The sequence below is a fragment of the Abramis brama genome (assembly GCF_963993115.1).
Source record: "Abramis brama genome assembly, chromosome: 19".
Lineage (NCBI taxonomy): Eukaryota > Metazoa > Chordata > Actinopteri > Cypriniformes > Leuciscidae > Abramis > Abramis brama.
In genome coordinates, this window is record NC_139981.1 from 15,972,262 (window position 1) to 15,993,825 (window position 21,564).

General features: G+C 38.9%; 1 protein-coding gene across 3 annotated transcripts in view; it reads left to right on the plus strand.

Moving 5' to 3' along the window:
* The first annotated feature begins 5,276 nt into the window (after positions 1–5,276).
* The window catches only part of unc5b (unc-5 netrin receptor B), a 61,007-nt gene continuing 44,719 nt past the window's right edge, over positions 5,277–21,564 (plus strand). For 2 of the 3 annotated variants that reach the window (XM_084092466.1, XM_084092467.1), the window contains exon 1: positions 5,783–6,004. In XM_084092466.1, the coding sequence (XP_083948592.1) occupies positions 5,917–6,004 (88 nt within the window). In that variant the 5' untranslated portion in view covers positions 5,783–5,916. Of the gene's footprint in view, positions 6,005–21,564 lie in introns of all 3 variants that reach the window. The other variant, XM_084092465.1, reaches the window with a different exon arrangement.

Here is a 21,564-nt window from a genome sequence, read left to right on the forward strand (position 1 = left end):
TAAGAGAGAACAGCAAAAGACATGTTTCTGCCCTTGGGTGTTTCCCCGATTCGTCACCAAACTAGGTTGTTTGTGTAAAATGCCAGTAGGTGGCATTTCCTTGGCTCATGCTCATTAATTCTAGTGCACACACACACACACACACACACACACACACACACACACAGAGAGAGAGATAGGTTGCACAATATAACACTTAAGCACAGTTTTTTTCCCTACGGTTGCTTCTGTATGGCTGCTTGTTGACTGTTGCAGTGGTGAATGTTCCATTTCATTCTGAAGTGCATATTCATAATTAGTTACTTTTGCAAAGCTGATGTTTGATTAAGTGGAGAGTTAAGACTCTAAATTCTGATTGGTTGAGCCACATTTAAATGTTTACCAATGAACACACATTCTGTGATATTAAAATTAGATTAAAAAATGAGCGCTTCATTCATAAATCCATAAGATCTTACCTTCATGCTGAGGAAACACAAACCAGAACACAATGAACGGAGTGCTGAAAAGGGGCGGGGCTGCATAAGAGGCTATACACAAGAGGCAATACCAAACAATATATAATATACAACAACGTACAAACATTATGAATTGTTAACCCAATGATTATTAACAATGAATTTACCACACAAGCTCTAAAATATAGGGAAACCGAGCATCTTACCATTGTCTCAAGTAGCCTATGCATTTACACCAAATCACTGACTGATATACGTGACCCATGTTGACATTTGAACTTTAAGTGTTCATAGTCAGTGTTCCCACAGGCCTTTATGCAGACAAAGGCTATTTAATTAACCTTTTAGTCTCAAGCAATGTAACACACACATACATGCATGTACACACCAAAATAGTGTAAATTTATTCTTGATTTGGATAAATCAGCTTACATCTCCCCGATGAGACTCATTTGCTCTGCTCATTCTGTGTGCATTATGCGTGAGCTAAATGTGTGAGGAGGACAAACTAAATAAATGAGCAGAGAAAGAGAGGAGAGGATGCACAGATGTGAACTCAATACGCTGGGAAAAGAAACACAGCCTCAATAGAGCACAATCTTGTATTGCCACTTAGTCCAAATCAGTTTTGTTGCATGTATAATGCATATAGAGTAATTGTGTGGATACTTCAATCAAGAATGTTGAATGGAACAAATATGTTTCATGGCGATCAATTGTGTGGATTCTTGAGGAATCAAGAATATTTAATTGCACTAATATATTTCCATACCAAATAGAGCCACAACAGATAGCTATAGTACTACTGTAAAATCAAATATAATTCATGAAGAGTTCAGATGCAAAAGCCTCTAAGTGCCATCTGAAATTTTCTTCTAGAATGATAATTGTTATCAAGCTCGTATATTTAAGTTCAATAATTTCACTTAAATGACAATTAATAGGTAATCTTCATTGCCATTTAAGTGAAATTACTGAACTTAAATATACAAGCTTGATAAAAATTATCATTCTAGAAGAAAATTTCAGATGACACTTAGAGGCTCTTCATTTGCTTATTTGGAGGAAATATTTTAAGTAAGTCCTTTTCACATTTAACTTGGCTACCAGGTGCAGAGGCCTTCTTCTCAGCAGACTGTTCCATCTTCTCAAATCTCACGTTTCGTGCTCAGGTATTTACCGAGGTGACAGTGAGATGTGAGGACTGGATCACTCAGATCTGCGCTGCTTTTATGTGCTCTAAATGCCACAATGTGTAGGCATCAACCAGGACCCAGCTATTTCACGGAGCTCTGACCCATTCCTGTATGAATAGATCTGTTTACTTTGGAAAACAATTTAAGATGAATCTTTTCACATAAAAAATAACCTACTATTTAGTGACAAACCTGCATTTTATGTGGAATACAGTAGGTCTGACAGCTTTGAAATGTGTTGTGCTTCTCTCTGTCAGCATGTAATTACACACAAAAACACGCATTTCCGATTGAATTCTGTTTACCTGTGCCACCCGTCGACAGGAATATGATATATGCCGGAGCCCTTTGTGAGAATTTATGAATTTGTCTTGTCTCTTTATAAAATTATGGTATACTCTTTTTAAGGTTTGCGGTTTTTATTTTTATTTTTTAGAACATGTATATGCTAGTTGTAAGTTTAGCAGATACCTTTTAATAGGAAATTTCTTGGGCCCTTTATCACTAATAACTAATTCCTTTTTGTGCAAGTTTTGCACAACTTCTGATCTGTTTCTCTCATTAAAGATGCTATATAGCCATTCACGGTTCCACATATTCCAAGCAAGGACTTCTGAATTTGAAAAGTCAGAAGGCGAAGACTCTTGTAAACCTCTGTCTGACCTCTCTGCAATGCTCTTTTACTTTGCTAGCTTAAGGCCAACTCTTACATTTCAGCATGCAGCTGATGGAAGGGTTCAAAGGAGCATGTGGACAGAAAATTCTCATTTTTCCCAATTGTTGTGGCACCTTTAATTTCATTAGGTTTTCCCCATACCCCGCAGGAGAGCTGAGTTTCTAGGGCAACAATCAGATTAATAGTCTTGCCCATGCAATCTGCTAAAAGGCCCTGCAGCCCACAGGCCCAGGTGTACCTGGGGATTAGTACAAGGCGGGACAGGTGAACTCAGCATGGAATCACTCACGAGTCAAGTCATCATTGCAGGGACTTTCCATTGTTGTCATATTGAGCTTATTATTTTTATATGTTATAACCTTACTCCTAACCCACGCAGAAACCTTTTTGCATTTTTAGATTTTAATTAAAACATTATTTAGTCATTTTCCTCATGGGGACCATTGGGAGGTTCCCAGAATGCAGGTCTGGTCAGGTTATACTATCCTTGTGGGAACAAAATGTGTAATATTAAGTTAATTATTTTTCTAGTTATTTTCTATATCCTAAACCGACACCTACACTTAAATATGGCCCATTTTTGCATTTTAATTTTTTTTTTAATTAAAACATTATTCCCTTTATGTGGGAAGGTTCCCACAATGTAAATGATTTCAGGTTTTTCAGGATGTATGTTGCCAAGTTAGCAAAACCTGACCTGCACACACAAACACTATATATATATACATATACACTATACTATATATATATATATATGTGTGTGTGTGTGTGTGTGTGTGTTCAAGTATCAGTATTTAATGGTTTGAATATTACATAGTTTTCTTTATGTATATTACATATACATACAGCCCATAGTTGTAATGTAACACCATGGTGTAACATGAGAACATGGAAGCTACCATCCTAATAAAGCTTAATAGTATGATCAGAAGAAGAAAACATATCTTACTTGAAATCTATGGCATGACTTCCTTTCTGGCGCAGCAGGGATAATTAGTCTGTGGTTTGGGTCAGCTCGATAATTCCTGAAAATAATTTTCTGTTATCCCACTCCATTACTTACAGACTATTTTTAGGGGTTCCCTTCATGAATTTAAGGGACATTTAAGGGAAATTTGAAAGACAAAGCTCATTAAATGTGAGCAGTGCTAGACATTTATTTGAGCATCTTTCTTATAATGACAATAATAGCATGTGCCTGATGTTCTCATTGTCTCTCTCCAGTAAACAGCATCATTTTCCATTATTCATCCTCTTTACCCCCACCGTTCCGTCACTCTCTACCTCTCTTTATGTCCCTCACACTCCTTATCTTCTCTCACCTCACTGTTACACAGCTCATCATGAGTTACATTTCCAATTAATCTCAACGTTATTCAGTCTAATGCACTGCAAATCTTATCACAATTACCATCTGCCCAGTAACTGAAGATGCGTTTGAGATATGCATGTGAGGTAATGAAAGCAAACCGTGTTCCATTAGTAAGCTCTGAACTTATCTGAGCCGATGACACTGGCAGAGTATCAAATCGTTATGACAGTTTTCTCAGCTATAGTGGCAACGTCTTATTGACTGAATTAAAGAAGCAGCAAAGTCATTCTGTATGTCCATGCTCACAAATCTGTTAAACAGTAATGTCAATCATTCACTCTTTTGGTGCTTCTAAAATCCTTTTTTTTTTTTTTTTTTTTATGACCAGGTAAAACTATGAATTCTGGAATACATCCATGTTCCATGAAACACTAAAGAGGGAGAGTTAAGGGGGAATCATCACTGGTCTGCTGGAATTATAAGCTTTCAAAGTCAGGTTTGTATTACTGCCAGACACTGTCATTATAACAAGAACATCATCTGACACTTTTAATGAGAATTTTTTTTTCTAACAACCATTTTTAACGTGTCTTCACAGGATGGGTATTTATTTTTTAGCCACTTAAGCAGGTGTAAATAAAGTGTAGCCTATACAAGAATTTAACCTGATAAATGGTGAGACAAAGTAAAAGTATGCTGTGCACCGAAGATTTTTTTTCAATTTAAGATCTGCAAACAATTTTTAACATTGAAAAATCTGTCTAAATTCTCATTAAATATAAATTATAAACATAAAATAGTTGTTTACGTAGCATTTTCCCATGTCTGCTTTAGCAATACTGCAGGTCAGGAACTTCCACCCTTCCCAGACTGCAATAGATGTTCTTCCTCGATTTGCATTACAATTACAGTTCAAAAGATTCCGCTTCCTTTGGTAAGTGGATGGCCGTTTGAATAACCTGTTTAGATTTTAGCCCCTGCTTACACAACCAAAACCAGAGAGCTCTCTGAGAGCTCAGACTACAGTGTTCTGAAGGGTAGCATTGTAGCAATGAAACCAAATGGACACGCTGGACAATTATTAGTCTATATTCAGCATCTGAAATGACTCAAAAGCACATATAAGATCTGTCGCCCTCTTGTGGTTTACTTGAAAACACTTTCATGAATGCACTGATTGAACCTGATTGAAAAATGCTGGGAGGCATGCATGACTGTGAATTGTAATTGTGTTACTAACACTATTACTGAATCTATCATTAATAGCCTACATTCTAACCATCCTTCATTATCAAACCACCCTTAATTAGCCTAATTATAATCATAGAAGATCAGAATTAGAGACGGGCAATTACATGGTAAAGGCCAAAATTGAATATCATTGCTATATACATAGCTACCTAAACCAATTTTATTTAGATATTTTTAAAATATAGTACATTTTAACAACAACAATACTACTACTAGTTCTGGCAAAGTAATGCAGCTCACCTTGATTAAGAAACAATGAATATGGCTAAATAATAAAATTAAATCATTGTACGCTATCATTAAAATATAGGCCTACATGTATGCATCTATGTAGTTGGCCGTATACGTATGTATTTTGTGTGTGTGTGTGTGTGTGTGTGTGTGAAGGTTGATGATTGGCTGATGGGAGATGAGAGTCTGGAGGCTCGCGCTTTCATACCCGCGTTCGTGTGTTTACACTCAGTAGCTACTCGAGACATAGACGAGCGGCAGCGTCAGGACTATGGCGCTCCACAGATAACAGCGGAGATCTCACAACTATGGCATTATATCCAACGCTTACGGACAACTTTTTCTTCTCGTCCCAGCAGGAATAAAGCTGTCAAGCACTTTTGTTTTCGATTCGTTCGCGGAAGATTCGGTTGTTTTCAAAGTGTTCCAGAGAAAACGCGTTGAGTGGTTCAGTGGAGTTGTGAACGAGACGAACTTTACGCAGGTCGTTGGCTGCTATCTTGTTTTTTTTCTACGGACGAGGACTGCAGTGTCCTTAATTGAACATTTTGTTTAACTGTAATTCCAATTTTATCGCGTCCTTATTTGGGGGAAGTTCTGGAGCAGACTGTGAGTAGGTTTTATTGTAAACCACGGTGCAGTCTTTTTTTGTAAGTTTGTGAAGTTTGAGGAGGAACCCGCCTCCACATTTCACACAGTTTGAAGTATCCTTCGCAAAGGATTCAGCGAGACTTCAGCCGACTGGAGCGAGAGAACCTGGGGGGAATTTGGCAGTAGCGTGACCGGGTGAAGATGCTCTCAGCGTGGATACACCGCGACCAGCCTCCCGCTCCCTTTCTCGGTTTAGTTGTACTCTGCGCAACCTTTGTGATACATGCAGGTACGAGCATTTTTTACAGTTTAAGAAATTGTACTAAACACTTCATTATACATTCGGTCTTTAAACATACGGTAGCGCAGGAGTGCGTTTTCTAAGCAGGTATTTATTCATACGTACACACCCAAAACACAGATAAGTTTAGTGATAGTGAGGTCGTCAAGCAGGATTTGTATTTCCCAACATTTGTCGACTATCAAGTATAAGTGATGCCTTTTCATTTTCTTTTATAGCCTATAATCAGATCATTCATGGGTAGTTTAAAGTAAAGCTACATTGACCTATTAGGCTACACTTTTTATTGCTTAAAAGCTGCTACAACCTTGCACGAGAGACTGAAGCATTAATAGAGGAATTATGGAGAAACATGCATTGAATAATTGCTTTTGTTGTTCCACATTACTAAATCTATCCATACATTATCTCTGAATTATAACAGGTGGCACTGTTCAGTTTAAATATTAAAACCTGTGCAGTGGTCTATCTATCTATCCATCTGTTTATCTAGTAAGGCAGTGTGATGGGTAACTAAGAACCAGATGAAGGGATGTGACTGCTGCATGTGCACTCATCTCTCTCTCTCTCTCCCTTCAGAGAGGAATATTCTGTTGATCTCCTCTCTGTCTGCTTGCCATGCTGAGCTTCCAAGCAGCGGATAAAAAGCAGAACCCCTGGTGTTCATGGAGTAATTAAGGTTTAGCTCAATGCCTTCCTGGCTCCTGAAAGATAGAAAAAAAAAAAAACTTGTACAAAAAAGGAAACAACATCTGAGGGAAAGCAGAGATAGTGAGTTCTGTATTTAAGTGTGCTGCTTTAAAATCTTTACTTTTCGGATTGATGTAGTTTAGGGTTACGTTTAGCACATGCTCTTGATTAAGTGGTTGTAGTCATTTCTCTGAAGATGCTTTTAAAGCTTAATTTTGTGGAGTAATAAATTGTTGAAAGTATCTTAATTTTGTTTTCAATTGTAATCACTGGTGTAATATACAAGGCCTAAGATGCCCACTACTGCTTAATGAGTTTGTACAGAAGAATTTGGAGGAAACAAAGTTGATTTGGCAGCAATGTGCAGCAAGTACTACATTCCTCTAAAAACTCATTCTGAAAATGAATAATAAAAATAACCAAACCATTTGCTGACATATTTGACAAGTTATGGATGTAATACATACATATCATACAAAGGAGAAATATTCAGGAGTAGATCATGTTGTGACGTGTTATTGTTTCTGCATGAAGGCTAGCCTGCCTTCTGTCTGACCTTAGAAGTGACGGGAAGCAATGAAGCGTCAAAGAAATCTCTCTCCCTCTCTGGTCTCTGGCCACATATGTAATCAGATTGACATGGAATTGCACATTCAAAGCGTTTAGCTTATTGGTTTTCCAATGGGAGTTAGAAATCGGAAAGAAAAAGGACAGGTTGATTTAATTTAAGATGTTGAGACAAATGTGTACTGTAGTTTAAGTGTCCTTCCCCTTAATGAACTAGCCTACCTGTAGAAGAGTCCGTTGTAGAAAACATGCCTATTTCGCCCTGGGGGTTTTAATAGGGATGAAACCGGGGCTAGTTGTCTCACGGGGAAGAAGTCTAAAAATAACTATAAGGGTTTGAATTTGATCTGAAAAGCTGAAAACTGTTGAGGATATTTATTTGGGCAAGTTGTCACGCATGTTTTTTAATATTTATAAAATGTATAGATAAAAAATTTCATTGGTTTGATGTTTTTGCACATCAGCTTCTAGAGTTTTGCCGTTATATGAATTTAATTGTGTTTTATAATTGATTTCCTGTTAAAATTTAGCAATCAAGTGTTGTGACACATAATACTAGTGAGACAACATGCCCTGCTGGATTTGTGTTCAGTGATCTGCGTCTTATGTCCTAAACAATAACAGTGTAAATGTGCAGTTGCTTTTTTGTGTAATCAAGACATACAGAAAAGGACTAGATAAACCCACTCTGAGAAATATTCACAGTCATATAAAAGTGTGACAATTTGTCCCGGTCTCCCCTATACAGACAGTATGCGAGAAACTCATTGTGCATACATGAACCGTCTAGATTTTACAGAAGCCCGTCTCTCGTTGAGGAGATGCCAGCACATATTTCATATCATCCATAAAACATCAGAGTCAAGATGGATAACGTTTATCTTCTCTCTCATTCTGTCCATTCCTGTATTCTACCTTTCCCCCCTCCTGTCTGTCTGTATTGTGGATGTGCTGAGCTCAGATTTCCTGTATGGTACAGCTCTCTTAGTGTTGACATACACATTAATTACCCAGACTGCCAGGAACCCATTTCTGTCTCCTTTGCCCCATCAGCTTTTCTCCTCTCTGTTTGTGTGTGTGTATGCATACAAGTGTGTTTGTTTGGCTGGACGTCCCTGTATACACGCTTGAGCTGGATCGAGACGGGAGACGTGTGCTGTTGTGTAAGTAATGGAGTCGCACTGTCTGGATTTGCGTGCGCGTGTTTTGGGAGTTGGAGAACATAACACACTCGAGACTGCTCTGAATTCAATAGGATTAAGTTTAGGCCCAGTGGCCAGCACTGCTGGTTGAAAAGTGGGAGGGAATAGGTCAAGCTGAAGTGCCTAAGGTCAAGATGGAGGAGGGAGGTGTGCTCTTGCATGCCCTTCATGTTCGGAGAGCATAACATGTTGGATCCTCCCAGTCAAGACTGCCGGAATTCTCCGCTGGTAGTCCAGGGCGTGGGGGGATAATTGGTTATATCTGAGAACAGGTCATCTGTGGTTGAGTTTGCTTGCTGTGTAATGTAAGATACACAAAAATTCAGTTTTCAATGCAAAATCTGCAAAAGCAGAAAGGAGAGAGAACTTAAGTAGGAAGAGAACCAATAAGCCTTGTAATTAGGTTTAGAGGAAGGGAAATGCGAAGGAAAGAATGCATGGATTTGTGCGAGGTCTGGCAGAGATCTGAACCGCCAGTATTGTGGTGTGCATTAGCTTTATGGCCACTGTGGGAGGCAGAGAGAGGGGTGAGGAGATCGCTGGTTTTCAACTCACCCCCCCATACTGTATTATTCATCACTGTAAAGTGGCCCTCTTTAATATTTTAAAGCAGTCTATGGTTGTGTCTGTGATCTGTTTATGATGCAATAGAATCCAGAAGTGGTATTGGACATGTGTTGTCTGTGCATGCAGGTGTGAGTGTGTCGGGACAGACACCTGTTGAGTTGTTAGTAGCACTTCATTATCGCCTGACTTGATTACATCCTGAACCGTCAGATGATTTTCAACATATCTGTATCAGTCAGTATTTATTATTATTGTTTTATTACATTTTAACTATACACATGTACATGGAACAAAAAACAATAACAAAAAAGCTTCTCAGTATTTTACATTGCTATTCAATACCACCTCTTTTCTTAGTCTTCTATTAACACATTTCCAACTCCACCACATTTTAAGAATGATCTGAATGGTCCCCAAACTCCATCAAAAACTGTATATTTATCCCTTAAAATATAAGTTATCTTTTCCATTGACATATTTTAGCCAATATCCTATACATGGTGTACAAATACTTTTCCAAATTTAAAGAAATTAGCTGTTTTGCTTGAAGAATACATATAATCATGAATATATACTCTTTCTTTTTTAACTTGATCTCCTTAGGAAATAAAAAAAGTAAAGGTGACAGTGGAATGTTAACATCAAGGATCTTCTCTATCATTTCTTTCACACCTTTCCAAGAATTCTTGTCTTCTTCGCACTCCCGTAATGATATAATGTACCTTTAAACTCATTGCATCTTAAGTGTCAGGGACATTTTCATTAATATATAAATACACTGAAGACAAAGTAATAACCACTGAAAATTCAGCTTTGCCATTACACAGATAAAGTGCATTTTAAAATATATGAAAATTTCACAATATTACATTTTTACTGTATTTTAAAAAAATCATAATTATAGTGCAAACGTATGGTGGTGTACATCAATGCATCCATATTTTAAACTTCATAGAGCATTAAAAATGAGATGCTATTCACCAGCCAAACACTTCTATCTGATTCATACACCCTTTACTGTACAGATAAATGATAAGGACGTTTTCAGTCCCAGAATTCTCAAGTACCTGATTTTTCTGTTGATTTTGTGTTTCTAGTATACAGAATGACCCATGCGTTTATGTGGAAAAGTGTGTGTGAAACATGAAGATCAGACAGTTTCAGAAAGTGCAGCCGTATCTAATGCTTAAGAATGGGAGAGATAGAGGTGAAGCCAGAGAAATATATCTTAGTGAGATGTATTGAGATAGATGGAGCCCAGGGATTGCCTTTTAAATAGACTTTATTAAAAAAAGAGAGTGAGATTGAAAAGTCAAGAGTCAGAAGCATTGGCATTCAAGCATCATTAAGTCCTTGGCACAGTCTGAGAGAAGAAGACAACGACGGGGCGAAAGGAGGATGAAGAGTGAGGGACAGCGACAGAAAGGAGCGTTTGATGAGCATATCATTGAGTGGAGATGTTTTTATTAATGTTCTTATCGATGCCTGGAGCTCTCTCTATTAATGGTGGACGTTTTTAATGCTTTGCCAATACTGTGCATGTACGCCACCATAAATCTGGAACAAACAGGAGAGAGAGAGTGTGGGAGAGGAAGGAAGAAGAGACAAGGTTAAAAAGATTTATTACACGGGTCTCTGTAATAGTTGATTCTTGGTCCGTTGTTGCATTCAGCAGTAATTATATATATTTATGTATAATAACGACCATTTAATTGTACATTTCACTGTTGATCATGCAACATACCATGCTACTTTCATGTCTGCCACATCATTTTGCTGCATGTATTTTTATACCAGGATAGTTCAATGTAGTTATAACTATTTTGGCAAACTATATATATATATATATATATATATATATATATATATATATATATATATATATATATATATATATATTAGTTCATAACGGCCAACTTCCTGCAATCCAATCAATTCCCGAGGATGAAATCAAGTCCTGCCCTACATTTTTCTTCAAGAAGCCGTTTCACTCGGATGTCCATCACTATAGGGAAGAAAAGACTATCGCAACTTCTGAAAAAATGTTGTTTCAATATTTTAGCTAACCAGTCGATGTAAAAAGCAACTCTGATTGCAGATTAATAGGCCGATTGTTTTCTACTTTATATTGGACTAGATCCTTTATTCTAATTTAGGTTAGATGATAACTAATTTCATCTCAAATCAATATTTAAATTAATGTGTTTATTTATTTATTTGTTTGGTAAGTATTGTCTTGAAATTAAGCATTGTCTGATGGTCATTATCACAAAATAAACCTCTTCAGCTTCACATCAGGGTCCTGATCATCCTGTCTGGGTTTATTATGCAACAACGACCAGCTGATATTGCTAAATTCTTGTTGGACTTGCAGCAGCAGCAGAAACATTGACTTCAAGGGTACGTGAACTAGAGGAACAGAGAAGCCGTTCAGAGAAAGTTGAGGGGGAACATTGTGTGTAAAGCGATGGGTGAATGATGGGAAAGCAAAGAAAGAGAATTTAATGAAGTCAAAGCGAGGAGTGGATAGTTGAATGAGAATACAAGAGAGGGAGGCTCTTCACCCCTCCCGGGTTTACGGCAGCTGGGTGGTGGTGGTGGGTCGGAGGGGCGGAGAGTGACGGGGTCCGTAGAAGAATGACTCGGTGGGGTGGCTTTGTGCCGGGGTTGAATAGAGAACTGAATGGGACTCTTTTCTGCCACCGTGTGTGGGGTTGTTTGTGGGGTGAAGGGCTAGAGGGAGGAGGGGTCGGCGTGCTCGCACCTCCTTTAGGCTGCGAAGGAGTGACTGGCAGTGTATGTTTGTGTTTCCTGTCTCGGCTTTCCATTCATAGTCACACTTCTTATTCAGTTCTCACAAACAACGCCGCCAAGAGCCGACATGTTTAAGTCGGAATTCATGGGGCTTTACTGTACATATGACCAAGCCTTCCATCTTTTTTCTTGCTAACGCCAACATAATGGCTCCAATCTTCACTCTTCCTTTCTAGGAAACTTGCAATGCCTGAATTTCACAATGAGCCAGACCTGCAGTCAATGCTCATGCCAAGCCAACAGTGTCTTTGGCGGAAAGCCTTTCCCCAAGCTGCTGTGTCTGGCAGGGTCCAGCAACTGCTGCATTCAGTAGCTCCATTCCAAGCCCAACTGCATGACAGACATCTAGGAGCGCGGTTTGTCAAGTTTGCTTTGAGTTGTGCTGGCTAGAGAACCCAAACCCCTCATTTTGATTGATAGATAGATGGATGTGACTTGTAAAGTTGGTCTTTTTTTTTTTTTGCTCTCTAATCTTCTTTTCTGAGTCTGACTGGCAAACGACTGCTTGCATCAGGATCTTGAAAGTAATATGTGAAAGTTAAAAGAGTTATAAAAATCAGGAGTGAAGGGCCTTCAGCTCAGACCCCCTGATGGTGCCTGTGGGGGTCTGGGTAGCATGTCGGATTCCTTTCGGCAGGGGTCTGGAAGCGTTGGTGCCAGGGCCACGTGAATAGGTCTCCTGCGGTCCACCTGCCTTTGTGCTTCCTGCCTTGAAAGAGACTTTCTGAGGCCATGGAGATTTCCCTCATCTTCTTAGCCTTCAAAGGAAGTTCAACCCGGTCCATGCCTGAAGATTAGACCTCAGCCAATCTGTGGCTTATGCCCAGGTGTGACTGTATAATTGTGTTTCTGTGTCTCACATGGAGGAGAGATGATAGTTTGCACTGATATAAAGGAATATTCCAGGTAAATGCAAGTCTGTAGATTGCTGTTGATTGTTGCTTGAAATAACTTTTGACACCTTAAAAAAAGTGTCAAAATAGTGTATGGGGCAAGTGTAGAAAGGTTATATATTCCTACAAATCTGGGATTTAATTAAAAACACACACAAACTCAAAATTCGTCACACAAAATAAAAGCCTTTCAGAAATACTCTAGAAATACTAATATAATAGTTCATAAAAAATCACAGATATATTCATCACTGAATCAACTGATAAAAAAAAAATTTATACTGTATTATTGAAAGGTAATACATGTGGTTAAAAGTTTTTACATTGTACATTTTTTATGAATTCATTTGATTAGACACACATTTATGAGATAACATCCAGAAATCCATAAAAATTATAAATGGGAAAAATGTGATTTTATTTATATAAATTTCTTCAGCCATCATCTCTTTTTCAGTATTTTTTTATTTTTATTGTCAAACACCTTTCTCTTGTTCTTTTTACTAGTCCATTGAATCTCTGTTGTTTGCGCACTCCCTCATGTGCTCTCATTCTTTCTGGCTCCTTTATTGTGATGGGGGTTAGTGGAGTTGCCTTTGAAAGGCGGTGTAGAGAATCCTATCTTTCGGAGTTTAACGCCTATTAAGACTCCCATCTGCCCCAGGGGTAGAGGAATATGGGGATCTGAGGATATCTAGGGGGGTTTTATTAGGGTTCTACCATGGTTTGCATGCTGCAGGGGACCTCTTGGGAGGGATGTGGCATGTCTTACCCGAGAACACACACATGCTTGCTCACCGGCTGGTTTTCAATGTCAAAGTGCTGGAACGAAACGTCCCCTGTGTGTGTGGCGTCCTGGTAAAGGCAGTCTGATGGTGTGTGACCAAAGAGTAATGTCCTCTTGTGGCGTCGCTTTAGTTTTCTTTGTGCCAGATAGGCCACACACAATGTGCTTTTGTAACAGAGCAACTCTGACTCTGCCTGACCAGGAAATGAGAATGTTGTGTTTGACACAGAGAGATCTTCAAATAGAGTTTCACAGTAACAGCAATGCAGTAAATGTTTTATGCACTGGAGTTTCTGCGTAGGATTTGACCTTTACACATGAGCCCAATTGACAGTCAATCTTTACTCATCCAAAGCAGGTCATGTCTAGTCCAAGAGGCCTGGTTCCACAGTCAACGCCCTTGGGATGAGTGTCGTGGATTTTGGCTGCACCCTGACAGCTGGGCTTGTTCTGGAACAGGCAGAATAGTGATGCTTAATCCTCATGGAGTGCGTGTTGTTGCCGCTTCCACACCCTCTGGCATGACTCCCAGACTGTGGTGCTGTTTTCCCACCAACCAGGTTCTGGTTCTGGTGCCGGTGCCCAATCTTGAATGTTTAATGTGTTTCCACTGCATAAGAAGGTGAATCAGGATAAATTGGTTCTGTAATGCTCCTTAAACCTGCTGGGTAAATATAGAGATTTTTCATTGTCTTCATATGAATAGTCCCAATATCAATTGTGAATGTTTTGCAGTCTATGTTGAATTTAATGCAATAAAAATACTGTATTTCTGTTGAGTTGTCCTTATGAGCTGCACATAAAAACAAACAAAAGTTTTAATGACTTTCATGAACCCATTATTTTTATTTAATCAAAAACACAGTGCAACCAGTGTATCCTGATTTCTGAAACACATTACTAACAAGTCGGTTCTTTTCATGAATAGTTAAAAAATACAAATTACTGGTTTAAATGAGTCTAAAATACTGTATAATTTATTTCATTAGCAGAACAAAATAAGCTAGATGAATATTATGAATGAAATATACCCAAATGAATTGAAATCGGAATCAAATCAGGAAAGCCAGATTACTTGAGATGTTAAAATATGTTCACAAAACTCAAAAAACTTGTAAACAAAGACAACCAATGTAACAGCCAGTTACAGTATGTCAATTGAAATGTGGGCTCTGGCGCGAGAACCAGCACCATCTCGGTTTAAAAGAGGTGTGAGAGATAGCAGAACCTGACAGGTTTTAGGTGATGGGATGATTGAGAGAGCACGGATTGGACAGTTCAGTGAAGCAGAGGGGATCTTAACTGGGATTCACAGCATGTCCATGTTCATAAGGCCTGTCAATCAGGTGTGTTTTCACACACCTCACTTGTGCAAACCCAACATGCTTTGCTCTGTCTTTTGACACTTTACCTCAATCCCATCTAGATTGTCATCTTTGCGTGTATTGTTGGCGTAATATTTGGATATTCTATGTTTACTTATACCCCATCTTCTGTGCCCCAAGCCTCTTACCTGCTGATGGACAGATGGACGGCACGGCCGACCTCACTCTCACCTTTCTGCTCACTCAGTTCTGCTCCACCTCTCTGCTCCGATTAGCAGGTGAGTGGAGCACGGTGCAGCTACTTGCAGACCCAGTGCTTTACTGGGACATTGTCACGGCCAACACTCTCCCAAACCCTCCTGCCCATCCATCCATTCACAGTGAGCACTGTCCTTATGTCTGTAAATCACAGCAATGGGGTTGGCTAGCGCCCTATCACAGTGTGGCTCATGTTTACGAGGATTAAGGAAACAGATGGACGGCCATGCTGACTGGTGTGGCTTCATTAACTCTCCGCGCGCCCGTTCTAAACTCCGCCGCCCCTGCACATCTCGCTCCGGACTCCGCACAGAATTGAGCCAGACCTGAGGTCTGTGGGGAGGGGGAGCAGAATTGCACTCATGAAGGCTGTGAAGATGTTTATTGATCTGAAAGCTAAGATGTGGGCAGGGTGTTTCTTCTTGATTGATTAATGTTGAAGTGAAGCAGTGGGACTTTCTTTAAAGAATGATTTTTGACATCATGTTGTCAGACCAGGGGTGAGAGAGTGTTTTTTTCTGTATGTGACTATAGCTCTACAGTGAGTGTTGGGGTTTGTATGGCTGTATGATATTAGATTTATTTATTTTTACTATAAATATTTATATATTAATTGGTGATATTGGATATACATTGGCTAACATTGCATATTTAATTGTTCTTGCTCATTAAGGTTAACTTTGCTATTATCTAACACTCACTTAAAGTTAACACTAATGATTTAATGACTCTGTTAAGTGTAATCTTTAGCAAATCTCAAAATGAATATGAATATTTGATATTGTACATCATAATAGTGTGATGCCTAAACTTACTTGTAGCTTTTAAAAACGATTGATTTACATTTTCAAGTTTAAAAACATAATTGATCTTTAATAAGTAGAGATGAATGTATAGTAAAATTGATTGGTCGAAAATTGGTCGAAATAAGCTGATAATTCAACCAGCAAGCACATCAATATTTTCATGTTATGTCACATAACCGATAAATGGCTTATAGTCAAAGTCTATACTTTGTTAAATATAAATAAATAAATAAATAAATCACTGTAGATACTACACCTACAACATTATAATGTACAGTAGTGGTCGGTAAGCTTATGGCGTGCAGAAGGATAATCACTGAAACGTGCACTTCTGGTCGGGCGAATAGTTTGTCGGATCGACGTGCTAGCGCAAGTTAAAATCTCACACTTTAATCTTATTTATAGTACCTAACTAAAATAGACCCAAAATGTATGTCAGTATGCAATTTCGAAGGACTTTATTTAAATGAAATGCATACACCTCTTTAGCTATTGTCACTTGTCGGTGATTATCCCTCCACATGCCCATGCCGTTGTCGACCCCTGACGTACAGTATGAAAAATGGATATTCACTATGAGATTTGCTAAAGATTACAGTGTTGTTAAATAATTATTGTTTTTAAAGATGAACTTCAGATGACGGCAAAGGTAATCATAAAAATAAGAGAATTGAGAACCATTCAATATCCAACTGCTAAAAAGCCAATAACAATAAAAAAAGACATTTGCTGTTTTGAAAATAAATTTTGTTTCTTGCACTGAAGGTGACAGAATACATTCGTCTTTTGCTGCAGAATGAGAGCGAGCTGAAATTAGTTGGCCTTATTCTTTCTATAGCACCAAAATCACTCTGTCTGAATGCGTCTATCTGAGCCGTCTCTACTATATGTCACACACAGCGCAGCTAAGCCTCACAACCTTTTGTGTGATGTGTAGCATTTTAACATTAAACAACTGAAACTTGAATCTTAATAGCTGACTTGAGCTGGGACAGACAGACATCCAGCAGGCCGTGTGATAGAGAGGTTTGATAGAAGATGCTTTCGGAAGGACAGACCCAAAGGGAGTCTTTGTGTGTATACTCCGGTCTGTCAGGAGAGATGTTAGAGCTGTACCCTACAGTATGTCACTCAGGAGTAGACAGGTGGAAGAAACAAACTGGCATGAAAGACTAACTTCTGTTCCAGGGTCAGAAAATACTTTTGGTGGAGGTCTTTATGTTACCATCTGTCCATAACAGGGATTTAGGCACAACAAAGACTCTACAGGGATCTGTGAGGGTTAACTTATTCCCATGCACAGATTTTATATATTTATATATCTATATATTTATTTGTTCATTTACATATTCTTTTTTTTTGTTGCTATTATTTACTTTATTTTATTCTTCTCTTTTTATTTACTTATTTATTTGTTCATTATTATAATTTTAGTCATTACTCTTACTTGTTTATTATATACTGTTATTTATTTATTATTTTTAATTATCTATTTATTTATTATTATTTTGAGATGCCATCACTGTAACGTCAAGTCCCTCATAATCACTTCCAAATGCAAATTTGGTACTTTTAGTTTTAGTTCTAGAATGTAAAACGGTGGAGAAAAGAAGGCATGTGTCTATCTCGCAGTCATTTGCTGTTTAAATCTTCATCACACAGGCTGTCAGTAGCAAATAACGATTATGTTGCTGTGTACACATCCTCGTTATTAAATGCAAGAAAGCTTTTCTTTCATTGATTTAAATTACCAAGTGTATCTGACATGGAAAAAAGCGAGTCTTTGTTAGTTGATGTGTCCACCCACATCTCATACGCTTGCTTACAGCTGTGTTTGAGCATGTATTCGTTTTTGAGCATTGAGCATGTTTAGGTCGAGTGACAGTTATACAGTAGTGTGGACTGCGTAAATCTGTCCTAAATGAGGCCTGGACACTGAGGCAGCCACAATTTACACATCTGTCCTGAAGGCACAGACACATTGGAAATAATGACCCATAATCGACTGGAGACAGTCGGAGATAAAGAGAGAGAGAGAAACGGTGGGAACAAGGATAAACAGAACATATCGAAACAAACCCGTCCGTTCTCTGTTCTTCTTCCCTCAACGAGAGGGCCAATTACATGACTATGTCTTACCTGTCTTTCATCTAGCGAGGGGAGCGGTGTTGAAATGACGGTCCTCTCGCATGTAATTACACAGAGACGTCCTGGATAAGGGTGTCTGTCGCACCCCATGATAGAGATACAACCTTAAATACCTCAGAGGACATAGAGTCGTCTGACTCGTTTGATCAATCTGAACCTCGAGGCTGCTTCTCCTTTGAAGAGTCTGTGTGCATGATCCCATTTTCAATCTAGTTTTGGTGGTTTATTAGACACATTAGCACTAATTCTAAATTATTGTTATTGTTACCATTTCACTTATAGAATGTGTGATGTGTGAAATAGGCTTGTTGAAAATCAAGTTAAAGACTGGACAAAAGCACTCATAGAGACATAATTTATCAAATATACAATGACAATGTTGTTTTATAGATCAGCAATAGTACTCCAAAAATGTGAATTTCAAGTTTGATATGTACATGTAAAAAATATTATAACATTTAGGCTATTACTCAAAACTTCCTCCCCAAGAGGACAAGCTACTGAAACTACTTGGATTTCTAACAATAAAATATGATTTACATGTCAATTATGTATTCAGAAACTTAGCCCACCCAGTCACACTGAGGTTGTATGTGTATGTATAAGTATGACAGATACTACTTTTGTCACTATACTGGAATTTCCAACTTCGATACGATACCTTGATTGAAAAATATCGATATTCGATACCATTTTCGTTTCGATACCATGGGGAAAACTGCCATATATATATATATATATATATATATATATATATATATATATATATATATATATATATATATATATATATATATATATATATACACACACACACTCACCTAAAGGATTATTAGGAACACCATACTAATACTGTGTTTGACCCACTTTCGCCTTCAGAACTGCCTTAATTCTACGTGGCATTGATTCAACAAGGTGCTGAAAGCATTCTTTAGAAATGTTGGCCCATATTGATAGGATAGCATCTTGCAGCTGATGGAGATTTGTGGGATGCACATCCAGGGCACGAAGCTCCCGTTACACCACATCCCAAAGATGCTCTATTGGGTTGAGATCTGGTGACTGTGGGGGCCATTTTAGTACAGTAAACTCATTGTTATGTTCAAGAAACCAATTTGAAATGATTTGAGCTTTGTGACATGGTGCATTATCCTGCTGGAAGTAGCCATCAGAGGATGGGTACATGGTGGTCATAAAGGGATGGACATGGTCAGAAACAATGCTCAGGTAGGCCGTGGCATTTAAATGATGCCCAATTGGCACTAAGGGGCCTAAAGTGTGCCAAGAAAACATCCCCCACACCATTACACCACCACCACCAGCCTGCACAGTGGTAACAAGGCATGATGGATCCATGTTCTCATTCTGTTTACGACCAAATTCTGACTCTACCATCTGAATGTCTCAACATAAATCGAGACTCATCAGACCAGGCAACATTTTTCCAGTCTTCAACTGTCCAATTTTGGTGAGCTCGTGCAAATTGTAGCCTCTTTTTCCTATTTGTAGTGGAGATGAGTGGTACCCGGTGGGGTCTTCTGCTGTTGTAGCCCATCCGCCTCAAGGTTGTGCGTGTTGTGGCTTCACAAATGCTTTGCTGCATACCTCGGTTGTAACGGTTGTGATCAGCTTGAATCAGTCGGCCCATTCTCCTCTGACCTCTAGCATCAACAAGGCATTTTCGCCCACAGGACTGCCGCATACTGGATGTTTTTCCCTTTTCACACCATTCTTTGTAAACCCTAGAAATGGTTGTGCGTGAAAATCCCAGTAACTGAGCAGATTGTGAAATACTCAGACCGGCCCGTCTGGCACCAACAACCATGCCACGCTCTAAAATTGCTTAAATCACCTTTCTTTCCCATTCTGACATTCAGTTTGGAGTTCAGGAGATTGTCTTGACCAGGACCACACCCCTAAATGCATTGAAGCAACTGCCATGTGATTGGTTGATTAGATAATTGCATTAATGAGAAATTGAACAGGTGTTCCTAATAATCCTTTAGGTGAGTGTATACAGTGAGGAAAATAAGTATTTGAACACCCTGCTATTTTGCAAGTTCTCCCACTTAGAAATCATGGAGGGGTCTGAAATTGTCATCGTAGGTGCATGTCCACTGTGAGAGACATAATCAAAAAAAAAAAATCCAGAAATCACAATGTATGATTTTTTAACTATTTATTTGTATGATACAGCTGCAAATAAGTATTTGAACACCTGTCTATCAGCTAGAATTCTGACCCTCAAAGACCTGTTAGTCTGCCTTTAAAATGTCCACCTCCACTCCATTTATTATCCTAAATTAGATGCACCTGTTTGAGGTCGTTAGCTGCATAAAGACACTTGTCCACCCCATGCAATCAGTAAGAATCCAACTACTAACATGGCCAAGACCAAAGAGCTGTCCAAAAACACTAGAGACAAAATTGTACACCTCCACAAGGCTGGAAAGGGCTACGGGGAAATTGCCAAGCAGCTTGGTGAAAAAAGGTCCACTGTTGGAGCAATCATTAGAAAATGGAAGAAGCTAAACATGACTGTCAATCTCCCTCGGACTGGGGCTCCATGCAAGATCTCACCTCGTGGGGTCTCAATGATCCTAAGAAAGGTGAGAAATCAGCCCAGAACTACACGGGAGGAGCTGGTCAATGACCTGAAAAGAGCTGGGACCACCGTTTTCAAGGTTACTGTTGGTAATACACTAAGACGTCATGGTTTGAAATCATGCATGGCATGGAAGGTTCCCCTGCTTAAACCAGCACATGTCAAGGCCCGTCTTAAGTTTGCCAATGACCATTTGGATGATCCAGAGGAGTCATGGGAGAAAGTCATGTGGTCAGATGAGACCAAAATAGAACTTTTTGGTCATAATTCCACTAAACGTGTTTGGAGGAAGAAGAATGATGAGTACCATCCCATGAACACCATCCCTATTGTGAAGCATGGGGGAGGTAGCATCATGCTTTGGGGGTGTTTTTCTGCACATGGGACAGGGCGACTGTACTGTATTAAGGAGAGGATGACCGGGGCCATATATTGCGAGATTTTGGGGAACAACCTCCTTCCCTCAGTTAGAGCATTCAAGATGGGTCGAGGCTGGGTCTTCCAACATGACAATGACCCGAAGCACACAGCCAGGATAACCAAGGAGTGGCTCTGTAAGAAGCATATCAAGGTTCTGGCGTGGCCTAGCCAGTCTCCAGACCTAAACCCAATAGAGAATCTTTGGAGGGAGCTCAAACTCCGTGTTTCTCAGCGACAGCCCAGAAACCTGACTGATCTAGAGAAGATCTGTGTGGAGGAGTGGGCCAAAATCCCTCCTGCAGTGTGTGCAAACCTGGTGAAAAACTACAGGAAACGTTTGACCTCTGTAATTGCAAACAAAGGCTATTGTACCAAATATTAACATTGATTTTCTCAGGTGTTCAAATACTTATTTGCAGCTGTATCATACAAATAAATAGTTAAAAAATCATACATTGTGATTTCT